The sequence below is a fragment of the Pipistrellus hanaki genome (genome assembly GCF_964339955.1).
Source record: "Pipistrellus hanaki genome assembly, chromosome: X".
NCBI classification, from domain to species: domain Eukaryota; kingdom Metazoa; phylum Chordata; class Mammalia; order Chiroptera; family Vespertilionidae; genus Pipistrellus; species Pipistrellus hanaki.
In genome coordinates this window covers 72,083,030-72,105,271 of record NC_140524.1, presented here as the reverse complement: position 1 = coordinate 72,105,271, position 22,242 = coordinate 72,083,030, and the positions used below count along the sequence as shown (strand labels likewise).

The 22,242-nt window shown below is 45.6% G+C and overlaps 1 protein-coding gene across 6 annotated transcripts; it reads left to right on the top strand.

Moving 5' to 3' along the window:
• CITED1 (Cbp/p300 interacting transactivator with Glu/Asp rich carboxy-terminal domain 1) lies at nucleotides 1-5,287 on the top strand. Of its 6 annotated transcripts, none has more exons than XM_084870070.1 (3): nucleotides 1-158; nucleotides 4,042-4,158; nucleotides 4,677-5,287. In XM_084870070.1, the coding sequence occupies exons 2-3, from the start codon at nucleotides 4,099-4,101 to the stop codon at nucleotides 5,202-5,204; spliced, it is 588 nt and encodes a 195-aa protein (XP_084726196.1). In that variant the 5' UTR covers nucleotides 1-158; nucleotides 4,042-4,098; the 3' UTR covers nucleotides 5,205-5,287. The 6 variants fall into 6 exon arrangements, with proteins under 6 accessions (XP_084726196.1, XP_084726195.1, XP_084726197.1 ...); XM_084870069.1 differs by having other exon boundaries at nucleotides 13-186; XM_084870071.1 differs by lacking the exon at nucleotides 1-158 and adding an exon at nucleotides 202-669.
• Nucleotides 5,288-22,242: the final 16,955 nt, after the last annotated feature.

Here is a 22,242-nt window from a genome sequence, read left to right as displayed (position 1 = left end):
AGCCGCCGCTATAAAATGTTCCAGGGCTGCAGCAGGGGAACCGCTGAGCTGCCCCAGGGGCCGCTCACTCCACCAGGCAGGCTGCTCCCTGCGCCCGCAGCCCGCCCGCAGCCCACGGGCTGAGGAGTTGTTCCCGGTGAGGAGGAAGAAGGCGTAAGGTAGGCACAGTACCAGCTCTGGCCCTGAGTGAGTATCCAGTTCAGATTTTGCCACCAACTGGCCCACGAGCCAGTACATGTGCTAATAATGCTCTAAGCCGGTTATAAAGACGTGGAAATTGAGGGGGAGAAGAAAAAGGGGGGGAAAGGGTCTGTCTTTCCTGGGATTTCTAGCCGAGGCCAACCTTCTGTCGTGTGCGTGTGCGTCAGGGCGCTCCGGGCGGCAATGGGGGCTTGAGAGCCTGTCCCCGGCGCCAAGAACGGAGCGCGGTGGCCGCCACCGCCATCGCCCCGGAGTCCGGCGCCGCCGAAGCGGCCGGCGGGCGGGCGCGGTGCGGCGCAGCGGCTGCGCGGCGGTGCGGGCTTTTCCCAGGCTCCCCGAGGTCGGGTGGCGCCCAGCGCGACCGGCTCGCGGTGGCGGCGTGCGTGCCGGGGGCCTGGGGTGCCGCCGCTTCGCACTCAGCTCGCCCAGCTCCGCGCTTTCGTCTCCGAGGCGGGCGGCTCCGCTGAGGTAACGCTGGCCGTCCGGCAGGACGCCGGGTTGGGCGGTGGGGCCGAGGGACTCCAGCCCAGCGGGCGCGAGGAGTGTGTGGCAGCCGGGCGGGCCGGGGGATCTGGGGGAGTTTTTTTGTTTTGTTTTGTGAGATTGTTTTTTTTGGGGGGGAGGGTGTTTTTGTTTGTTTGTTTTCTGTTCGGAAACTGCTCCACTGGGGGCAGAGGGGCTGCCGCCCGCCTGCCCGCCAGCGAGCCGGTGGGCTTGCCAGCTCTCCCGCTGGCCGGCCCGCCGCGCAGGGCGCCCGCTTCCTGAGGGGAGCCGGCGGCACCTTTTGCCGCTGCGCCCGCGCTTTCTCCGGCGGCGCTTCCACCGACTTCGCTCATCGCCCGGCATCTGGCCGCTCGGGCTTGGGGGCTGCACAAAGCTCAGGTTTCCTTTGGGGGCTGGGGGCGGGCGAGAGGGGCTTTTCGGGCCGAGTTCAGGGGGATTGCTGGACGGAAGTTAGCGAATGTGTGCAACTTGCTCCTGCTACCCAGCCGACCTCCGCTCTCTCCCACGCGCACGCCCACACGGCCACGCACACCCACGCGCACACCCCTCTCCTTATAAGCGAGCGCCGCGGGGCCGGCGGCACACGGAGTCCCTGCGGAGCCGAGCATCGGACTTGGAGTCTGAGAGACGTGGCTGCGACTCCAGGCTCCGCTACTTTCTAGCGCTGTGACCTTGGGCAAGTGGACCCTCTCCTCTCCGAGCCTCTCTGACTCTTCTGGGAGCGGGGTTAGAGCACTGAGGAAGGCGGCGTGGCGAAGGGGGGAGCTCAGCCTGCGGCCCCTCGGCGGGCGCTCAAGGGGTGTTGGGGAGGCGCGGGAGCGGTCGCCGCCGGTGCCAGAACGCGTCCCCGCGCGCGGCCGCACCGCAGGGCCGCAGACTCGCTGTGGGGACCCGGAGCCCGCGCCACTGCCCGCCTGTCGGGGCGGTCTCCACACAGCACTTGCGGGGACGAAAGTTCGGGGCCCTGGTGAACTACGTGCTCGTGCCCTCCTTGCAGGGATGTTCCAAGTCTTCCCCAGCTCCGGGCGGCTCCACCTGGGAAGTCTCTCGAGGAGGGCAGCCGAACTGTCCACAAACAAGGGCCTTTAGTTTTCAGGTGGCTAAAGGGACCGGTCTGGGTTAGAGCGTGTCTGAGATGAGCCGCAGTACTGTCTGGGTTTTTTAATTTCTCCTAAGTGAGAAAATAGCAATCGAGATGGAGCCATCCAGTTGGTGCCACTTTTTTAACTTTTGGTCCCCGGACAGGTCAAAGATGAGGGCCCCCTACCTGCCTTGCCTCCCCCTTCTTTCCTCTCCTCTACCCACCCCCATCTAGGTGGGAGGGGCTGTGGTACCAAGGGAAGGTCTGAAGAGAAGGGCGGGCGGGAACTGGTAGTCAGAGGCTCCAGGCACAGGCGGCGCGTGTGGAGGCACTTGTTGCTCTCGGTTGCCTGGGCCGCCTCTAGCAGCCGCTTCACAGTGGGCAGCTCTCGGCTTGGGGAGCAGACTGGGTCGGGGACCGCCTCTAGCAGCCATTTCACAGTGGTCAGCTCTCGGCTTGGGGAGCAGGCTGGGTCGTTTCCGAGCTGCCAAGTTTTGCCTTCGAGCGGGCTGGGTGGCAATGTGGTGACAGAAAATCAGGCCAGCAGGGGCAGGAACTCCCATCGAAAAGCGGATTCAACACTTACTGAGTGCCTACGGAGCACAGACCAAGGCGAGGAACGCGGGGCCCGAGGGTGGGGAATGGAGGGAAGGTGTCAGGTAGTTTGGGGGTTGGGGCTGAGAGAGCAGCCAGAGAGACACAGATCTGAATGGAAACAGGGTCAGGTTTAGGGGAACTCACGGCCCGAAGAGGGGGATATGGCAAAAGGGTCTTCCTCAAGAACTGATATTAAAACACTTTTTTTTTTCTGGCTCTTTCTTTTATTCTATATCTTTTTTCCCCTTCCCACTTTTTTATGATGCTGGGCTCTGGAAGATGACATGGATTAGTCTCCTCGTCTTGTGATCACTGGCTTGAAACATGACTGGGTAGCCTTGGAGAAGAAACAAGCTTCCATTCAAGCAGTGGTAGTGATGACCCAGCAACTGTTTTTCTTTTTTTTTTTTTCCTCATGTTTTCTCCCTGACTTTTTCCTTTCTCTATTTTCTTGTCCCCCTGCCCTACAAGTGGTGCAAAGACAATAAAGAGAAGTGTCTGAGCAGATTCCTAATGACCACTGGGGGAGGGAAATGTCAAGGAGAATTCTAGGCTTGTTTGAAAGATTAGATAGCTTTTTAAGGTGTAGGAGATTCTTTGGGGCAAAGGGTATTTATAAATACAAAATTCTTCAACATCTCTGATTCATCATGAAGGCTAGAATAGATAAAGCTTAAAAACAAGCTTCTAGGAAAATACTTGAGAGTTTTCAGGTAAGGAAATTTTTTTGTTTTCTGATTTGAGGGAATTATTTTTCCCTCATCCCCTTATCCTTCAGCACTTGAGCTATGGTATTATTTCTTCAGCAACTGTTTGAGTTATTCTAGATATGATTCAGTGGTCAGGCGAGGCCTGTGGACAGAAGAGTGCTAGCTCCTACTCTCAGAACCACTGCCACTTGATAGGAAAGCCATTGAATCTCTGTTCCTGTTTCCCTCCAGGAAGAAGTATTCCCATCTATCACTATAGATGGGTGTGGCTGGGCTCAGACCAGGTGTCCTGGGAAAGTATTATGCTGCCTGGGCTGTCTTGGAGGGGGCTTGAGGGAGAGAGAAAATTGAAACATTCCTTGCTGCTCTCTGGACACTTCAGAGCCCCCAGCCCACCTTTATCAGCCTGGGTTTTCTCACACCTACCGTATATCTAAGTCAGGGCTTTGGAGTTCCATGGCATTCGCGTTGGGGACTGATTCCTTCCCTGGGCTACAGCCTGCAGCTTTCTAGGTCTTCCTTGCCTTGACTCTTTCCCACTTTTTCTCAGTCCCAATGGAGGCCCCAGCTCAGAAGCCAGTGACCCATGAAGACAGTGTGCTACTTACTCAGGGATATTTATACCTTCAGAATCAGGAATAACGCCATGCCACCACACACACACACTTTGGGCTTTGAAATCACTGGCATGAGGAAGCGGTCATTGTGTACCCTCTTGATGATGTGGGTAGCCGGCTACCTGGGCAACACCTGGCTGATCAAGCAAACAAAGTTCCGGCTTGATCTTCTCTCTTGGTCACGTGGTCTCTGGTCTTGGCTCTAACCCTGCCACCATCCTTTCCTTATAGCTGTATGTAATTGCCCTGCTTTGGGCTTTGCTAGTGCTTTCTTGGCTAATGAAGCCTTTGCCCTTCTCTTACATTTTCTCCATCACATACAACACAACAGCTCCGGCTGGCAGCATCACCTCCTACCAATTTATCCAACTTCTGCTGAGGCTCTGAAATGCCAACGATGTCGAGACCTGCACTTGATGTCAAGGGTGGCACCTCACCTGTGAAGGAGGTAACTTTTGCCATTTTACAAGTGGAGACAGTTAGACATGGAAAGATAAACTGGTCTGGGGCCATGTCTATAGGCCCTCCTAGGTGTGGTGCCTAGTGTCCTTTAGCAGAAAGGAGACAACAAGGCTTTCTCTGGGGAGAATGAGGATAGCTTCTGCCTAAATGTGGTCAAACCAAACCCACTCAGGTTGTTGAAAGATGTCAAGGTAGGGAGCAGAGAAGTAGAATTGGAATAAGCCAACACCATTGAAGAGATTAATGTGAGGCTGAGAAAAGGGACAATGAGATGTCCTTAGAATGATGAGGTGGAGGGAGGGAGATGAAAGCAGCAAACCCACTTAGGAGGGCAGGTGCCCTGCAAGAGCATGTGACTCTGAACACTGAGCTCAAGAGGATCCCAGGCTAGGAGCTTAACTTTGCAGGGGATCTTCTTGCTACTTCATCACCCCTAACCCCAAATGAAGTGCATGTAGGAGTTTTCTGGTCCTGCTGTGATGTTGCACCTTTCTTGTCTTCTAGGATGCCAACCAAGAGATGAGCTCTCTAGCCTACTCTAACCTGGGGGTGAAAGATCGCAAAGCAGTAGCCACTCTGCACTACCCCGGGGTAGCCTCGAATGGAACCAAGGCCAGTGGGGTTCCCACTAGTTCCTCTGGATCTCCAACTCCAATAGGCTCTCCTACCACCACCCCTCCCACTAAACCCTCACCCTTCAATCTGCACCCTGCCCCTCACCTGCTGGCCAGTATGCAGCTGCAGAAACTTAATAGCCAGTATCATGGAATGGCTTCAGCCACTCCAGGCCAACCAGGGGAGACAGGGCCCCTGCAAAACTGGGGCTTTGCGGCTCAGATGGGAGGGACAGGGTCACTCTCTCCTCCTGCTGGTGCCCAGAGTCCTGCTATCATTGATTCGGATCCAGTGGATGAGGAGGTGCTGATGTCACTGGTGGTGGAACTGGGACTGGACCGGGCTAATGAGCTTCCAGAGCTGTGGCTGGGGCAGAATGAATTTGACTTCACTGCAGACTTTCCGTCTGGCTGCTAATGCCAGCTGTCCCTAAACATGAAGGAATAAAGCCACCACTTCTGTTGTAAATAAAAATAAAAGTTACTTACAGAGAGTTGGACTAACTGGAGGTGTTCTTCATTGAGGTCTAAAAGTGTGTTGCATGGTCTGGTGTCCTTTCAGCAATTCTGAGGCCCGTGGTGGGGTGTGTGTGGATAGCTGGGAGGGAGCTGGGTGGGATGGGAGGAATGAGGGGTGGGGGTGGTAGGGGACTGCTTACCAAATTTCTGTTGCCACTGTTACTGCCGTTATCTCTTCAGGAGCCCAAGTACTTAGTATCATTGCCCTAAACCCCCAGGAACACTGTCCTATTCAAGGTTAAATACAGGGGCTGGTTGGGGGCATTCTCACGAGAAAGACTGATCCAGGCCCTTCCTCAGCCTTCTCACCACTTGCAACATTCAAGTCTAAAGGGTTACCCTGGCCACATGACACACACTTGACCAACCCTAAAAGCCATCCCCACCTACGCTCTAGCTCCAATCCAATGGACCCATTAAGGCTTTGCCCTTTTACCTTTTAGCAGTAGATAGGCCCTAAATAGGATCCTATGACCTGAGAGCTCAAATTTCTCTGGAAAATTACAAAAGCTACAGACTGAAATCCTGATGCCTTCTTCAAGCCCTTTGGGCAATTGCTCAGGGTCTCCCTTCAAGCCTGGTCTGAGGATCTCCTGGCTCTGGCCTCCCTGGCCCACCACGTATAGGGACAGCCTGTTTATTAGGCCTGTCCTCTCTGTCTTAGAGATACAAATCAGGGCTGGACTTGACAAGTTCAACTTTTGGGGATACCTTTGCCCTTAGATTAACTACTGAAGAGGCTGTGGCTTCAGAACCATACCAAGTGACAAGACAGTAGTACTGAACTGGATCCTGGCCTTGGGGGGCAGGCAGTTCAACCTCATCCTTGTGTTGATGTAACCCAAAGGTCTTATCTATCCACATTTCAGATTCCTGGAGGTATCCTTCCTTGGACATTGTGGAACTTATTCGAAACAGCTCAGGACTAGCATGAGGCCTGTCCCACAGCAAGCACTTTCAAAGGAGACAGCTGGGTTTGGCACTCGCTGAGCCAGCCAGGCAATGCACTGGGTTTGGCACTCACTGAGCACCTGCTCTGGGCCAGGCACTCTGTTAGGCATGGGAGCATGGATTTTATAAAGTGTGTACCTTTGAGGGGACTCCCCACCTAGAAGGAGAAAGACAAACACAGCATTGCCTATAACACTTGCGGAAGGTGCTGTTCAAGTCCAGAAAAGGAAGCAACCCCCTCTGCCTGGAAGTCTGATGAAGGCTTCCTGGTACTAAGCTGGTTCATTTGTTTGTTTTTAATTTCTCACAAGTAGTAAATACATGAGACAATCTCTTTTTGAAAAGTAGAAACTTTACAGATAAGGTTAAACCCTTTGACCCAGTCTCTCCCTCAATCTTGATCACCTCTGGCCCTGCACAGAGGTAGCAAATGTTTATCTGTTTGTGGTGTATCCTCACTGGTCTTGCTCTGTGCCTTTATACAAAGACATATGTACCTACAGAAACAATATGGTTTAAAAATAAGACTAGAGCCAAGGAAAGAATGAGTAAGGGGGAAAGCTGTTGTGCAGGCACGGGTTCATGAAAGGGGCTGCAATGGCTAAAAAACAGAATTTTTCTGTTTTAAACCAAGTGAGGAGCAAGCCTTTATCTTTAGTACCACCAACCCTGTAGCTTGTGGAGAATCTCTGGAAGTTTGTAGGGAACCAAAGAACTAACCAACTTTGATCTTTAAGATTATCCCACTGAAGATAGATGGTTAGATTTATCTGACCCTGCAAACGGAGACATGAGGTTCTGAGGTGGAGACATAGGGTACTGAGGGGCTAGTGGGGCAGAGGTAAGAAAACGAAGAGGAACCAGCAGTGGGCGCTGTCTCCGCGTGGCATCTCCTGAGCTATTCACAAATGTGCCTTTCACCCTAGCGCCACCCCGCATGACCAGGGGTCGCTGGGCCTCGCCCTGCCCCCCCTCCTTCCTGAGCACCAGCAGCCGCCTAGTGAGGGTCTGACCTCTTCGGGGTGTCTGAGTGCCTGCAGTCCCCGGGGCCTCGAGCCCAGACTGTGTGTCCGCCCTGACTGTGTGTCCGCCCTGACTGGAGGAGAAAAACCATAGGATGCCTTCCTGACCTCGCCTGGCCCGTGCCTGGGGCACCAGCACTTGGGTGAACTCTGTGCCCCGGCCTCACCTCCAAGGTCACGCTGGATGTCAGACGTCGTCGAGGCCCCGCGGCCAGAGGGGACCCGGCAGAGGAGGTCCTGGCCTTGGCCTGTCAGACGGGCTGTCCTGGAGGCCCCGCCTGGTGGGGGGGGGGGGGCGGGAGGAGCGCGGCTAGGACACCCCACCCCTTTTGTAAATCATGTTAGTTGTAAATCAAATACAGCCCTCTTTCTCAAAAAAAAAAAAAAAAAAAAAAAAAAAAAGGAAGAAGAAAAAATAGAAGACTGGGGGAAGGAAGGTGGGGAGAACCAGGGGGCCAATGGGCCTGGAGGTCTGTATGCAGGGAAGAGGTCAGGATTGGGGGAGACAGGAAATGAAGAGAAAGGAGGGAAGCTGTGGTCAGCATGTGGGTTTCAGAATCTGGACAGTCTATTGACAGGGCAGGGGTGGACTCAAGAGTGGGGTCTAAAGCAGAATGGCAGGATGTGGAAGGAGCCTAGACCCTAAAAGGCTGGAGGGTTCCGGGTCCCTCCTCTTCTGGGGCCTTCACAAGAACATGATTCTGGACAAACAAAACAGGTCAGCAGGCTGGGCTGTTTGCCAACCCTGACCTCTGAAGCCCCTGGGGTGTCAGCAGCCTTTAGGGTGAGGAGGAAGAAGCCCAAGCCAGGGGTCACTGCCTCTGAAGGGGAGGGGCTGCCATGGAATCATGAGGTGACAGGAGTACAGCTGGGAAGCAGGTGGTGGTGGGGAATTGCCTGGACATCCCCAGAGAAGGTGCTTCTGAAGGAGGGAGAACAAGATCTTGGGCATGGCAATCCTGCCTCCTGGTGCCAGGGCCTGGAAGTGTAGCCAACTGAGCAGCCTCTTTGCCAGAGGGCTTGGAGGGAGAGAGAGGCAGGGAGTAATCTTCAAGCTGAACTCAGGTGAGGAGTGTGGGGCAGTAATTTTTATTGTAGAAGGAACCAGAGAGACGGAATGTCACAGGGCACAGTGGGGAAAAGGCAGGGAAGCCTCTGCTCCTGCCACACCATGTCATATTCAGTCCTCTCACAATATAACTAGACAGGTTCAGTAGGTTACCAGAATATTTCTGAAGCCAACTCCAAGTCTCTCCCGGGGGGCTAGGAAGCAAGGTTCCCAGATGCACACAGATAAGGAGCCCTCAAAGAGCCTATAGCCTAGGTGCAGATGAAAATGTGTAACCAAGAGCACCTCCTAGAGCAGGGGTCCTCAAACTTTTTAAAGTGGGGGCCAGATCACGGTCCCTCAGAGAGCTGGAGGGCCAGACTATATGAACTACTAATTCCTACTGTAACACCTTGGCTGCGCTCACTGCCCAAAAAACCTGGCGGGCAGGATCAGACTCCCCTGGGGGCTGCATGTGGCCCGCGGGCCGTAGTTTGAAGACCCCTGTCCTAGAGACTAGTAACTGTGCTGCTCCCTAGGGGCAAATCAAGGGACTCTGTCTCTGGTCCCAAGGAACTCACAGTACAGTGGTGGAAACAACAATATTCTTGAAGGATGAATTGGATTTCCACAAGGCAGCAATGTTAGTGAGGAACTGAGGGGAGGACATGGCACAAATGAAAAGATCAGGCCATGCTGTAAATCAGAGCCAAGCATTAGAAAGCCCATGGCTTTGTCAGGAAAGGGTGGGAAATCCAGCAGCTTAATTTCCTTGAAGGGCAGAGGGCTGAGAGAAGATTAAATTTGAATCAGATCTTGCATTGTTTCTACTTTATCCCATAGGACAAGGGGAACCTATCATTCCTCAAACATGGACTGAGTACCTACTAAGTACCAGGTGCACACTAAGCACTACAAATATGTGGCGAACACATTGCCCTTTCTCTCATGAAACTTGAAGTTTAGCCAGGATATAGACAACAGTCAAATATCATGCAGTTAATTACAATTACAAATTATGAAAAGAGACACGAAGAAAAGGTAAAAATGCTATGAAAGAGAGTAATGAGGGACTTAATTTCAATTGCAATATATCACAGAGGGCTTCTGAAGGTTTTGAATAATGGAATCGTGGTCAGAACTTGCATGAGGAAAATAAACCACACTATAGTGTGCATGGCAGATTGGAATTATGGTGATGCTAGAAAGCTGTTACAGTGATTTAGGCAAGAAGTAAAAAAGACCAGACACTTGACTCTGATGAAAGGGCAGCATTTCAATGGGGAGTTATTGTTCACTAAATATAGAGTTTCATTTTGCAAGATAAATTTTAGAGATCTATTGCACAGCAATGTGAATAACTTAATACTACTGAACTATACAATTAAAATGGTAAAGATGGTAAATTTTATATTATGTGTTTTTTAACCACGTTTTTAAAGGTAGCATTTCAAAGTAGAGAGGTAATGATGGACTACTCAATAAATGCTTTGGAACAACTAAATACAATACCTCACACTTTACACAAAAATAAATTCCAGATGGACCAAAAAATTTTTAATGAAAAATGAAACCATAAAAGTACTAGAAGAAAATATGGGGAGTTTTTTGTTAGTTTGTTTGTTTGTTTTTAAATCTTGAAATGAGGAAGCTTTCTAAGAATGACACAAAACCCAGACGTTATGGAAAAGTTTTATATATTCAATTATATTTTTAAAAACCTGCAAGGCAAAAATACCTTTAAAAAGGCAAAACCAGCCGTAGCCAGTTTTGCTCAGTGGACAGAGCATAGGCCTGCGGATTGAAGGGTCCCAGGTTCAATTCAGGTCAAGGGCATGTACCTTGGTTGCGGGCACATCCTCAATGGGGAGGGGGGTGCAGGAGGCAGCTGATGGGTGTTTCTCTCTCATCAATGTTTCTAACTGTCTATTCCTCTCATTTCCTCTCTGTAAAAAATCAATAAAATATATCTTTTTTTAAAAAGGCAAAATCAAAAGAGAAACAATAGCCTGACTGGTGTGGTCCAGTGGTTGAGTGTTGACCTATGTATCAAGTGGTGGAGGTTTGATTCCTGTTCAGGGCATATACCCAGCTTACAGCTCGATCCCCAGTAAGGAAGTGCAGGAGGCAGTCAATCAGTGAGTCTTTCTCATCATTGGTGTTTCTATCTATCTCCCTCTCCTTTCTTCTCTGAAGTCAATAAAAATATTTTTTAGAAAGAAACAATAATCTGGAATAAATTTCTGCAATTCATAGTAAATATGAAAACAGCTATTATAAATCAATGTCAAAGACCACCAGCCTAATATAAAAATAAGCAAATAATATCAAAATTAAATACAGTAAAAGAAATTAAAATGGCTTTAAAACTCATCAAAAGCCCTAGCCAGTTTTGCTCAGTGGATAGCACATCAGCCTGCAGACTGAAGGGTTCAGGGTTTGATTCCAGTCAAGGGCACATGCTTGGGTTGCAGGCTCAATCCCTAGTAGGGGGCATGTAGGAGGCAGCTGATCAATGATTCTCTCTCATCATTGATATTTCTATCTCTCTCCCTTCCTCTCTGAAATCAATAAAAATATATTTAAAAATAAAACTCATCAAAAGATGCTCAAATATTCACTCATTCCAAAATGGTATTTTTAAAACTACACTAGGGGACATATAGTTTCAGAACAAGATGTTTTAGACTCATTTCCCCCTGCTCCTCTCCTACAAATACAATTCTATTTCCTAGAAACTACTCAACAGATAATGATGAAAGGATTCTGAAAGCAGGAAAGAAGAAGATGGACTGCCTAGGAACTTCAGGATTTGAGAAACGACAACATGGTGACTTTTCTTGGGTTTCTTTTTATCTCCCACATACCCCTATCCTGGGTGCCAAAGAGGCCTGCAACCCAAAACCACCACAAGCAATACACACACACACACACACACACACACACACACACACACACCAACAGAGACCTAGTCTGGAGAACTAAGTTTGCTCAACATCCAAAACCCCAGAGGGTGATGCGAATTGCCTGCATCACCTTAGGGCTTTTTTCATAAAGCCCTAAGCTGTCTCAGTTTCCACTCCAGAATTGAGACACCAGCAGGCAGCCAGATTTCCCTACAGCAGTAGCAGTAGCAAAAAGCCCCATATCTCCCTACTCTCCGCCCAGTTGCATAAGAACAGCCTCCCAATCTCCAAGAAGATCACCCAGTAAAAAGAAGCAGCTCAGGGAAGCACCTTCTACCCCTGCAGACAGCGCCAGCAAGGACTGAGTGGGAGCCCCAGGGACAACAGAAGAATGGAGCATACCAAAATAACATTGCAATGGCTTGGAAAATGGAACTGTCTTTGGACTTAAAACCCGCAGAAGTATACCAGAATGTACGTGCTAAACCCAAACATGGTGACTGCCTGCTAAAATAAAAGACTAAAATGGGATCAAGAGTCTCCTAACATCGCTGAAACCGATTTGGCTCAGCGGATAGAGCATCGGCCTGTGAACTCAAGGGTCTCAGGTTCAATTCCGGTCAAGGGCATGTACCTTGGTTGTGGGCAAATCACCAGTGGGGGGTGTGCAGGAGGCAACTGGTCAATGTTTCTCTCTCATCGATGTTTCTAGCTCTCTATCCCTCTCCCTCCTCTCTGTAAAAAATTGATAATATATTTAATATAGATAGATAGATAAATAAATAAATAAATAAATGAATGAATAAATAAATAAAATAGACCCTCCGCCGAAACCGGTTTGGCTCAGTGGATAGAGAGTCGACCTGCGGACTGAAAGGCCCCAGGTTCGATTCCGGACAAGGGCATGTAACTTGGTTGCGGGCACATCCCCAGTAGGGGGTGTAAAAGAGGCAGCTGATAGATGATTCTCTCTCACCGATGTTTCTAACTCTCTCTTCCTCTCTGTAAAAAACCAATAAAATATATTTTAAAAAATAAAAATAAAAAAAATAAAAAGATGGCTGCGCCCAGGTGAACACCTAGCCGCAGCCGCACACAACAATTTCAATAAAATACAACTAAAATATAAAACGAACATTGCCCAGAACTACAGGAAGGTTGACTGACTGGAAATTCTACAGCAGAGGTTCCCAAACTTGTTTGTGCCATAGACCCCTTGCCATGTTTTTCAGTTTTGGGTAGACCCCCTACTTACCTGATATTGATTTTTTTGTAAATTTCTAACTGTAGTGAAGTTTAGTGTTAAAATTTAATAAAAAATAATGTACCTACTTTTCTCCGGCATTCTCAAACAAAATAACACTGATTCACTATAATTTGTATGATAAACTACCAGTTTATATTTTTTTAAATATTTTCTCAGCACTTTCCTATTCAAGATTCAGGAAACGAATGAACGTATTTTTCTCACATTCATATTTATAGAGTGACGAATTGAACAAGTCTGTGCAAGTTCGCGAAGCTTTGAGACAAAAATTGGCAAGAATGTTTACTGCGCGTATGCTTGTAACAAGATGATACTGGTATATCATTATGTGCAGGTTTTTATCCTACAACTTACACAATTTTATAAACATATATAATAAATTTTTTACTTCATAGGTACTTTTATAAATAATTTATATGTTTTTATATTATAAGATAATATGATGTAAGTAAATAGGTACTATCAGTATATGTTGAGATCCATTATCGTGGACCCCCATTTTCATTTCATGGACCCCCAAATTTTTTTTTTCGCTGACGTAGACCCCTTGCAGGTTGTCATAGACCCCTGGGGGTCGATATAGACCACTTTGGGAATCACTGTTCTACAGCGAGAAGCAAGGACAAAACCAGAAGGAGGCGCGGAGGAGCTGGAAAAGCCCAAGGTACGGAGACGCGGCGCGCGGAGAGGACGGAGCCAGAGAGGAGGGGGAGACGGAGTGCCTGGCGGGCATTCCCTAGTGGAAAGGAGATAAAACTCCGACTGTGCTAGGCCCCCGACTGCTCTGAACCCCAGTTCCCCAGACCCCGGGGACCCAGGCTCATCCATAGGGAGCCAGGCTGTAAGGCGGAACCCCGGGGAAGCGGCGGCGAAAAGAGGTCCCGGCGGCGCGCACACTGCGCGCAGAGAAGGGACGGTAGGCTGTGCAGTGGGATTGCCCTGACGGGAAGGAGACTGGGGCTCCAGACTGCTCTGAATGCCACCTCCAACTCCACTTCCAACTGAACTGAACCCCAATACCGGGCTCATTGGGGGAGAGCATAGACTGTTTGGCAGCAGGCGAAAATCAAGGGCACCTTTCTCTCAGAGGCGCTTGCAACAAGTACTGAAGGACCCTGAGTCTCAGGAGCCGCATAGAGCTGGGCTGACAGAAGCCAAAGCTGCAGGCTCCACCCTGAAACCCCGTCCCATCTGTAACTGCGAAATGCGACAACAAAATAAATCACAAACAAAAGAAATGGAGGACAAAAAGCGTCTGGATATAGAGTTCAAATCTACGCTTATAAGGTTTTTCAAGAATTTCCTAGAAAAGATGGATAAGACCTCTGAGGATATGAAAAGAGATCATCAAGAAATGATAAGGGAACAACAAGAAATAAAGAATACATTGTCTGAAATAAAACATATTTTACAGAGTCCTAAAAACAAAAGGGAAGATCGCAAGAATCAAGTCAAAGATTTGGAACATAAAGAGCCAGAAGACACTCCTCCACAGAACCTAGAAGGCAAGAGAATCCAGAAAATTGAAAATAATGTAAGAAACCTCTGGGACAACTTCAAGCGAACCAACATCAGAATTATGGGGGTCCCAGAAGATGAGAGAGAGCAAGATATTGAAAACATACTGAAAGAAATAGTGACTTCCCCCACCTGGTGAAAGAGTTAGACTTACAAGTCCAGGAAGTGCACAGAACTCCAAACAAAAGGAATCCAAAGAGGACCACACCAAGACAAATCATAATTAAAATTCCAAGAGCAAAAGACAAAGAGAGAATATTAAAAGAAGCAAGAGCAAAGAAGGTAGTTACATATAAAGGAGCACCTATACAATTGTCAGCTGACTTCTCAACAGAAACCATGCAGGCCAGACGGGAATGGCAAGAAATATTCAAGGTGATGAATAGTAAGAACCTACAGCCAAAGATAATCTATCCAGCAAAGCTATCACTCAGAATCGAAGGTCAGATAAAGAGCTTCACTAATAAAATAAAACTAAAGGAGTTCATCACCACCAAACCAGAATTATATGAATTGCTGAAGGGGGTTCTTTCAGAAGAGAAAGTAAACAAAGATAAAAATTATGAACAACAAATATGTAACTATCAACAAGTGAATCTAAAAACCAAGGAAATTAAAAAAAAAAATCTGATGAACAATAGTAACTGTTGAATATAATAGAATCAGAGGTATGGAAGGGGAGTGAACTGATGAATCTTGGGGAAAAGGGGAGAGGGGGGCGTGGGAAGAGACTGAACATAAACTGTGCACCTATGGATGAGGACAATGGGAAGTGGGGAAAGGGCAGAGGGTGGGGTGGGAACCTGGTGGAGGAGAGCAATGGTGGGGGGGGGGGGAGGAACATTTGTAATAATATGAACAATAAAAACTTATTTAGAAAATAAATAAATAAAAAATAAAAATAAAAAATAAAAAAAGACTCTCCCAACATAACCAAAATGTTGAGGATAGAATAGAAAATCACTCACAGTAAACAAGAACCAGGAACACCACAATTTGATGAGAAAAGACAATCCATTGACACCAATTACAAGATGAATTAGATGTTGGAATTACCTGGCAAGGGTTTTAAAGCAACCATCATAAAAATGCTTTAACAAGCAATTACAATTTTACTTGAAATAAATAAAAATTTTAATTGCAACCAAAAAATAGAAGTTATAAAAAATAACTAATGGAAATTATGGAATGAAAAAAACAACTGAAGCTTAAAAAAACTCACTGAATAGACTCAGTAACAGAGTGAAGATGACAGGGGATAGAATCAGTGAATTTGAAGATCTATCAATAGAGTTTAGTAAATGGTAACTCACTTGAACACCAGACCAATAAACTATAAGTTACATATGTATATAATACTACCTAAAGCAAGCTCTAAGAAAACTGTGAAAAGCAATATACTTAGAATCATTATCTATATACATTGAGTGGCCAATTATGATCTCTGAACACATAATAATCTGGCTACTCAGTCTATGTCCTATATAATAAAAGGCTAATATGCAAATTATCCCCTCGACCAGGACTTCGACCAGCAGGCAGGCCGGCCAACCGCCCATGTCTCCTCCCTGCTGGCCAGGCTGGCCGGACCCAACCCATGCACAAATTCATGCATTGGGCCTTTAGTGTGTGTGTGTGTATGTGTGTGTGTGTGTATTATATATACTAGAGGCCCAGTGCACAAAATTTTGCATTGGGGGGGGGGGCATTGTCCCTCAGCCCAGCCTGTACCCTCTCCAATCTGGGACCCCTCGAGGGATGTCCAACTGCCTGTTTAGGCCCTATCCCAGTTAGACATCTCTCTCACCATCCAGGACTGCTGGCTCCCAATTCTCGCCTCTCTGCCTTCCTGATTGCCCCTAACCACTTCTGCCTGCCAGCCTGATCACCCCCTAACCACTCCCATGCCAGCCTGATTGATGTCTAACTGCTCCCCTATCAGCCTGTTTGCCTCCAAATTCCCTTCTCTGATGGCCTGGTCACCCCTAACTGCCCTCCCCTGCAGGATTGATCGCCCCCAACTGCCCTCCCCTACTGGTCATCTTGTGGTAGCCATCTTGTGTCCACATGGGGGCAGGATCTTTGACCACATGGGGGCAGCCATCTTGTGTGTTGGAGTGATGGTCAATCTGCATATTATTCTTTTATTAGATAGAATAGAGGCCTGGTGCATGAGTGGGGGCCAGCTGGTTTGCCCTGAAGGGTATCCTGGATCAGGGTGAGAGTTCCCTTGGAGCATGGGGCGGCTTGGGCAAGGGGCTGTGGTGGTTTGCAGGCCAGCCATGCTCCCCCAAGGCCCAAGCCAAGGCTCTGGTATCTGGAATTTATTTATCTTCTACAATTGAAACTTTGTAGCCTGGATGAAGGCCTGAGCCTGCCAGGGCTACAGAAGCTTGGCTTCCTCCATCACCCGGGGCAACCCTAGCCTCCTGCTCTTCCAGCTCCATAGCTTCCGCAATTTCTGTTGGAATTTATTTACCTTCTATAATTGAAACTTTGTACCCTTGAGTGGAGGCCTCGGCAGGCCAGGGTGTGCAGAAAGCTTGGCTTCCTCCATTGCCAGGGAAACCCAAGCCTCCTCCTACTCTCTGTGGCCACAGCCATCTTGGTTGGGGTTAATTTGCATACTCGCTCTGATTGGCTGGTGGGCATGGCTGGTTGTAGGTATAATGGAGTGGTTGTTAATTTGCATATTACTCTTTTATTAGATAAGACACACACACACATACACACAGACACACTGAGTGGCCAGATTTTTGTGTGTTCAGAGATCATAATAATCTAGCCATTCATTGTTTAAATAAAAGCCTAAGCAACTGGCCAACTGGCTGAATGGCTGGTAGCTATGACACTCACTGACCACCAGGGGACAGATGCTCAATGCATGAGTGGAAACCACAGGTATGGAAACATGGAATAGACTGATGAATCTCAGAGGGAAGAGGTGTGGGGGTGGGTGGGAAGAGATTAACTAAAGATCTTATATGCATACTAGATGCCTCATGCATCAATTCATGCAGCAGTGGGATTTCTTGGCCTGGCCTGTGGGGATTAGGCCGAAACCAGCTCTCCAACATCCCCTGAGTGGTCCCAGATTGTGAGAAGGTGCAGAGCCTTTAGTTATATATTTGTGCACCAAGCCTCTAGTTATAAATAAATTTGAATGAAAAATACCATATGATTTCACTTATATAAGGAATCTAAAGAATAAAATAAACTAAATTGAAACAGACTCATAGACACAGAAAGCAAACTGATGAATTCCAGTGTAGTCAGGGGAGAGATGGAAGATGCATAAAGGAGGTGAAGGTATAAAGAAGTACAAGTTGGTAGTTACGAGATTGCCATGGGGATTGTAAGTAAAGCAGCTTAGAGAATATAGTCACTAATCCTAATACATGAAAATCCTGGGTCATAACATCTGGTAAGGACCAAGGCTTGGCCAACCAGAAGCCAGTCCTGCTTCTGCTGCAGGCTGGTGCCCCAAGATTGACTATTGAGGGGGCTGCAAATAAGGACCAGAGAGAGGCTTGAAGAGAGAACAAAGACTGATCTGTTGCCTCTGTGGCAGCTTATGAGCAGGACTTGCTGCTGTCTTTCTCTCCCAGTCTGGCCAGAAGCCACACCTCTATTTCTCCCCAAGCCTCCACTGGGGCTGCTAATCAGCCCCGCTTTTCTAATCAGGCCATGTTGATAGGCCCAGAGAAGCTGACTGGCATAGAAACCGGCCAATCAGAACCAAATCTGGATGAAGTGTGAAGAACCAATGGCTGCCTAGGAGGTGGAGCTTTTGACACTGACTGGCATAGAAATCAACCAATCAGAAACAAATTGGCTGGCAGGAGAGGGCTTTTGGGTTGGGGGTGAGATCAGGCCAGCAGGGGAGGGCAGTTGGGGGCAATCAGGCAGGCAGGCAGAGGCAGTTAGGGGTGATCAGGCAGAGGGGTTAGGGGCAATAAGGCAGGCAGGCAGGTGAGTGGTTAGGAGCCAACAGTCCCAGATTGTGATAGGGGTGTCTGACTGCTGATTTAGGCCCAATCCCGTAGGGGTCCCCTGTTGGAGAGGGTGCAGTCTGGGCTGAGAGAACACCCACCCCCTCTGTGCACAGATTTCGTTCACCTGGCTACTAGTATTGAGATAACTATGTATTGTGCCAGTTAGTATACTGGAAATGTCAAGGCACTATGTAATATACACTATGTAATGTATATGATTGTCTAACTACTAAGTTGTACATCTGAAATCAATACAAAATAAAATTGAAAAAATAAAAGAGATAAGTATAGTGGATTAAAAAAAAAAAAACACCATTCCAACTATATGCTATCTGCAAGAATCTCACTTCAAACATAGCAACAAAGGTAGTTTGAAAACAAAAGGATGAAAAGACTTATCATGCAAACATTAATCTGTTAATAACAGGTAAAGTAGACTTCAGAGCAGAAAATTACTAGGGCCAAGGAAAGACATTTACATTATGTTGAAAGGATCAATCCAAGAAGACATAGCAATCCTAAATGTAGATGCACCACAACAAAATTTCAAAGTATATGAAACAAAAACTGAGAATGCTGCAAGGCAGATATGCAATTAGAGTTTCAGAGTTCAACATTCTCTTAGCAATTGATAGAACAACTAGACAAATTCAGCAGAGATAAGAACTCAACAGAACCATCCATTAAGAGGATCTAATTGACAATTATAGAACACTTCATCCAACAAAACAAGAACACATATTTCTTTTCAACTCATGGAACATTGGTCAAAATAAACCATATCCTAGGGCCTAAACCTTCATAAATTTAAAAGACCTGAAATCATAGTGTTTTCTGGCTATACTGGAATCAAACTAGAAATAAATAGCAAAGACAACAGAAAAATCTCCAAACACTTGGAAACTAAACAACATAATTCTAAATAATTCATAGGCAAAAAAAGTCTCAAAGGAAATGTTTTTTATTTAATTTTTTAAAATATAGTTTTACTGATTTCAGAGAGGAAGGAAGAAGAAGAGAAGCATTAATGATGAGAACCATTGATCAGCTGCCTCCTGCATGGCCCCCACTGGGGATCGAGCCCACAACCCAGGCATGTGCTCTTACTGGGAATTGAACAGTGACATTTTGGTTCATAGGTCGATGCTCAACCACTGAGCCACACTGAGTATAGTGGATTAAATTTTATTTTTTAATTATAGTTTACATTTAATATTGTTTAATGTTAGTTTTATATTACTGTAGTTTCAGGTACACAGCATAGTGATTAGACAATCATACAATTTCCCCGATATTTTCAGTACCCACATGGCTCCATCCATAGTTATTACAATAACATTGACTATATGTTCTATGCTGTGACTATTTTGAATCTATAAATTTGTACTTCATAATCCCTTACATTTTTTCACCCAACCCCCGCAACCCCGCTCCCTTCTCACAACTATCAGTCTGCCCTCTGTGTCTATGAGTCTGTTTCAATTGTGCTTGTTCATTTATTTTGTTCTTTAGATTCTACATATAATTGAAATCATATGGTATTTGTCTTTCTCTGTCTGACATATTTCACTTAACATAATACCTTTTAGGTTCAACCATGCTGTTACAAATGAAAAGATTTCCTTCTTTTTTTATAGCCAAGTAATATCCCATTATATATATATATATATATATATATATATATATATATATATGTGTGTGTGTGTGTGTGTGTGTGTGTGTGTGTGTGTGTTCTGCCATTGTTTTATTCACACCTCTATTGATGGACACTTGGGTTGATTCCATATCTTGGCTATTGTAAATAACACTGCAATGAATATAGGGGTGCATATATTCTTTCAAATTAGTGTTTTGAGTTTCTTCGGATATATACCCAGAAGTGGAATCGCTGCGTCATAAGGCAGTTCCATTTTAAAATATTTCATTTAGGACCCTTCATACAGTTTTCCATAGTGGCTGTGCCAATCTGCATTCCCACCAACAGTGAATGAGTGTTCCCTTTTCTCTACATCCTCATCAGCACTTGTGACTTGTTAATTTATTGATATAGCCATTCTGACGGGTGTGAGGTGATATCTCATTGTGGTTTACTTTGCATTTCTCTATGATTAGTGACATTTTATATATCTATTTCCCATCTGTATGTCCACTTTGGAGAAGTGTCTATTCAGGTTCTCTGCCCATTTTTTAATTTAATTCTTTGGGGTTTTGGTGTTGAGTTGTATGAGTTCTTTATAAATTTTGGGTATTAACCCCTTATCAGAAGTAGCATTGGTGAGTATCTTCTCCCATTCTGTAGGTTGTCTTTGTATTTTGTTGATGCTTTCTTTTGCTAGGAAAAAACTTTTTAGCTTGATGTACTCCTATTTGTTTACTTTTTCATTTGTTTTCCTTGCCCAAGGAGATATATCAGAAAAAAATATTGCTATGGGAAATGTCAGAGATTTTACTGCCTATGTTTTCTTCTGGAAGTTTATGGTTTCAAGTCTTACATGTAAGTCTTTAATCCATTTTAAGTTTATTATGGTATATGGCATAAGGTGGTAGTCTAGTTTCATTTTTTTTCACATATCTGATCAATTTACCCAATATCATTTATTGAATAGAGTGTCTTTTATTCCATTTTATGTTCTTGCCTCCTTTGTCAAATATTAATTGACATATAGGTGTGGATTTATTTCTGTGCTCTCTATTCTGTTCCATTGATCTATCTGTCTATTTTTATGACAGTGCCATGCTGTTTTTATTACTAGAACTTTATAGTATGTTTTGATATCAGGTAGTGTGATGCCTCCAACTTTGTTCTTCCTCAAGGTTGCTGAGGCTATTTGGGGTCTTTGGTGGTTCCACATAAATTTTAAAATTATATGTACTATTTCTGTGAAAAATTTCATTGCTATCTTGATAGGCATTTCATTAAATCTATAGATTGCTTTGGTCAATATGGACATTTTAACATGGCTAAATATTCATATCCATGAACAAGGTATATGCTTCTATTATTTGCATTTTCTTCAGTTTCTTTCTTCAGTGTCTTATTATATTCTGAGTACAAGTTTTTACTTATTTGGTTAAATTTATTCCTAGGTATTATTTGTAATGCAACTGTAAATAGGAATTTTTCCTATTACCCTTTCTAAGAATTCATTATTGGTGAATAAAAATACAACTGATTTTTGCCAAAACCGGTTTGGCTCAGTGGATAGAGCGTCAGCCTGAGGACTGAAAGGTGCCAGGTTCGATTCTGGTCAAGGGCATGTATTATACCTTGGTTGCAGGCACATCCCCGGTAGGGGGTGTGCAGGAGGCAGCTGATCGATGTTTCTCTCTCATCGACGTTTCTAACTCTCTATACCTTTCTCTTCCTCTCTTTAAAAAATCAATAAAATATACTTTTTAAATAAATAAAATACAACTGATTTTTAATGTTAATTTTGTATCCTGCAACTTTATTGAATTAATTTATCAGTTTTAGTAGTTTTGGGTAGAATCTTCAGAGGTTTCTATGTACAGTATTATGTTATCTGCAAATAATAATAGTTTTACTTCTTCCTTTTCAGTTTGAATACCTTTTATTTCTTCTTGTCTGATAGCTGTGGCTATGACTTTCAGTACTATGTTGAATAAGAGTGGTAAAAGTGGACGTCCCTGTCTTGATCCTGTTCTAGGGGAAATAGTTTTCGTTTTTGCCCACTTGGTATGATGTTGGCTGTAGGTTTGTCATATACAGCTTTAATTATGTTGAGGTATGTTCTCTCTATTCCCACTTCACTGAGAGTTTTTATCAAAAATGAGTGTTGTGCCAGCCTTGCATCTCCAGAATAAATCCCACTTGGTCATGATGTATGATATTTTTAATGTATTGCTAAATTTGGCTTACAAATATTTTGTTCAGAATATTGGCATCTATCTATATTCATCAGAGATACTGGCCTATAGTTAACTTTCTTTGTAATGTCTTTATACTGTTTTGGAATTAGGATAATGCTGGCCTGATAAAATGAGCTTGGGATTCTTTCCTCATCTTGAATTTTTTTAAATAGTTTGCAAAATATAGGTGTTAATTCTTCCTTGAATGGTTGATAAAATTCACCTGTAAAACCATATGTTCCAGAACATTTGTTTGTTGGAAGTATTTTTCATTACAGTTTCAATGTCACTAGTTGTAAATGGTCTTTTCAGGTTTTCAGTAATTTCTTGATTTCGTTTGGAAAGATTGTGTATGTTTCT

What these genes read in the sequence shown, in the direction of transcription:
- CITED1 (XM_084870070.1), top strand. Translation starts at nt 4,099, where the DNA reads ATGCCAACGATGTCGAGACCTGCACTTGATGTCAAGGGTGGCACCTCA. An exon ending in GCACCTCACCTGTGAAGGAG is followed by an intron (nt 4,159 to 4,676) that starts GTAACTTTTGCC and finishes CTTGTCTTCTAG; the next exon opens with GATGCCAACCAAGAGATGAG.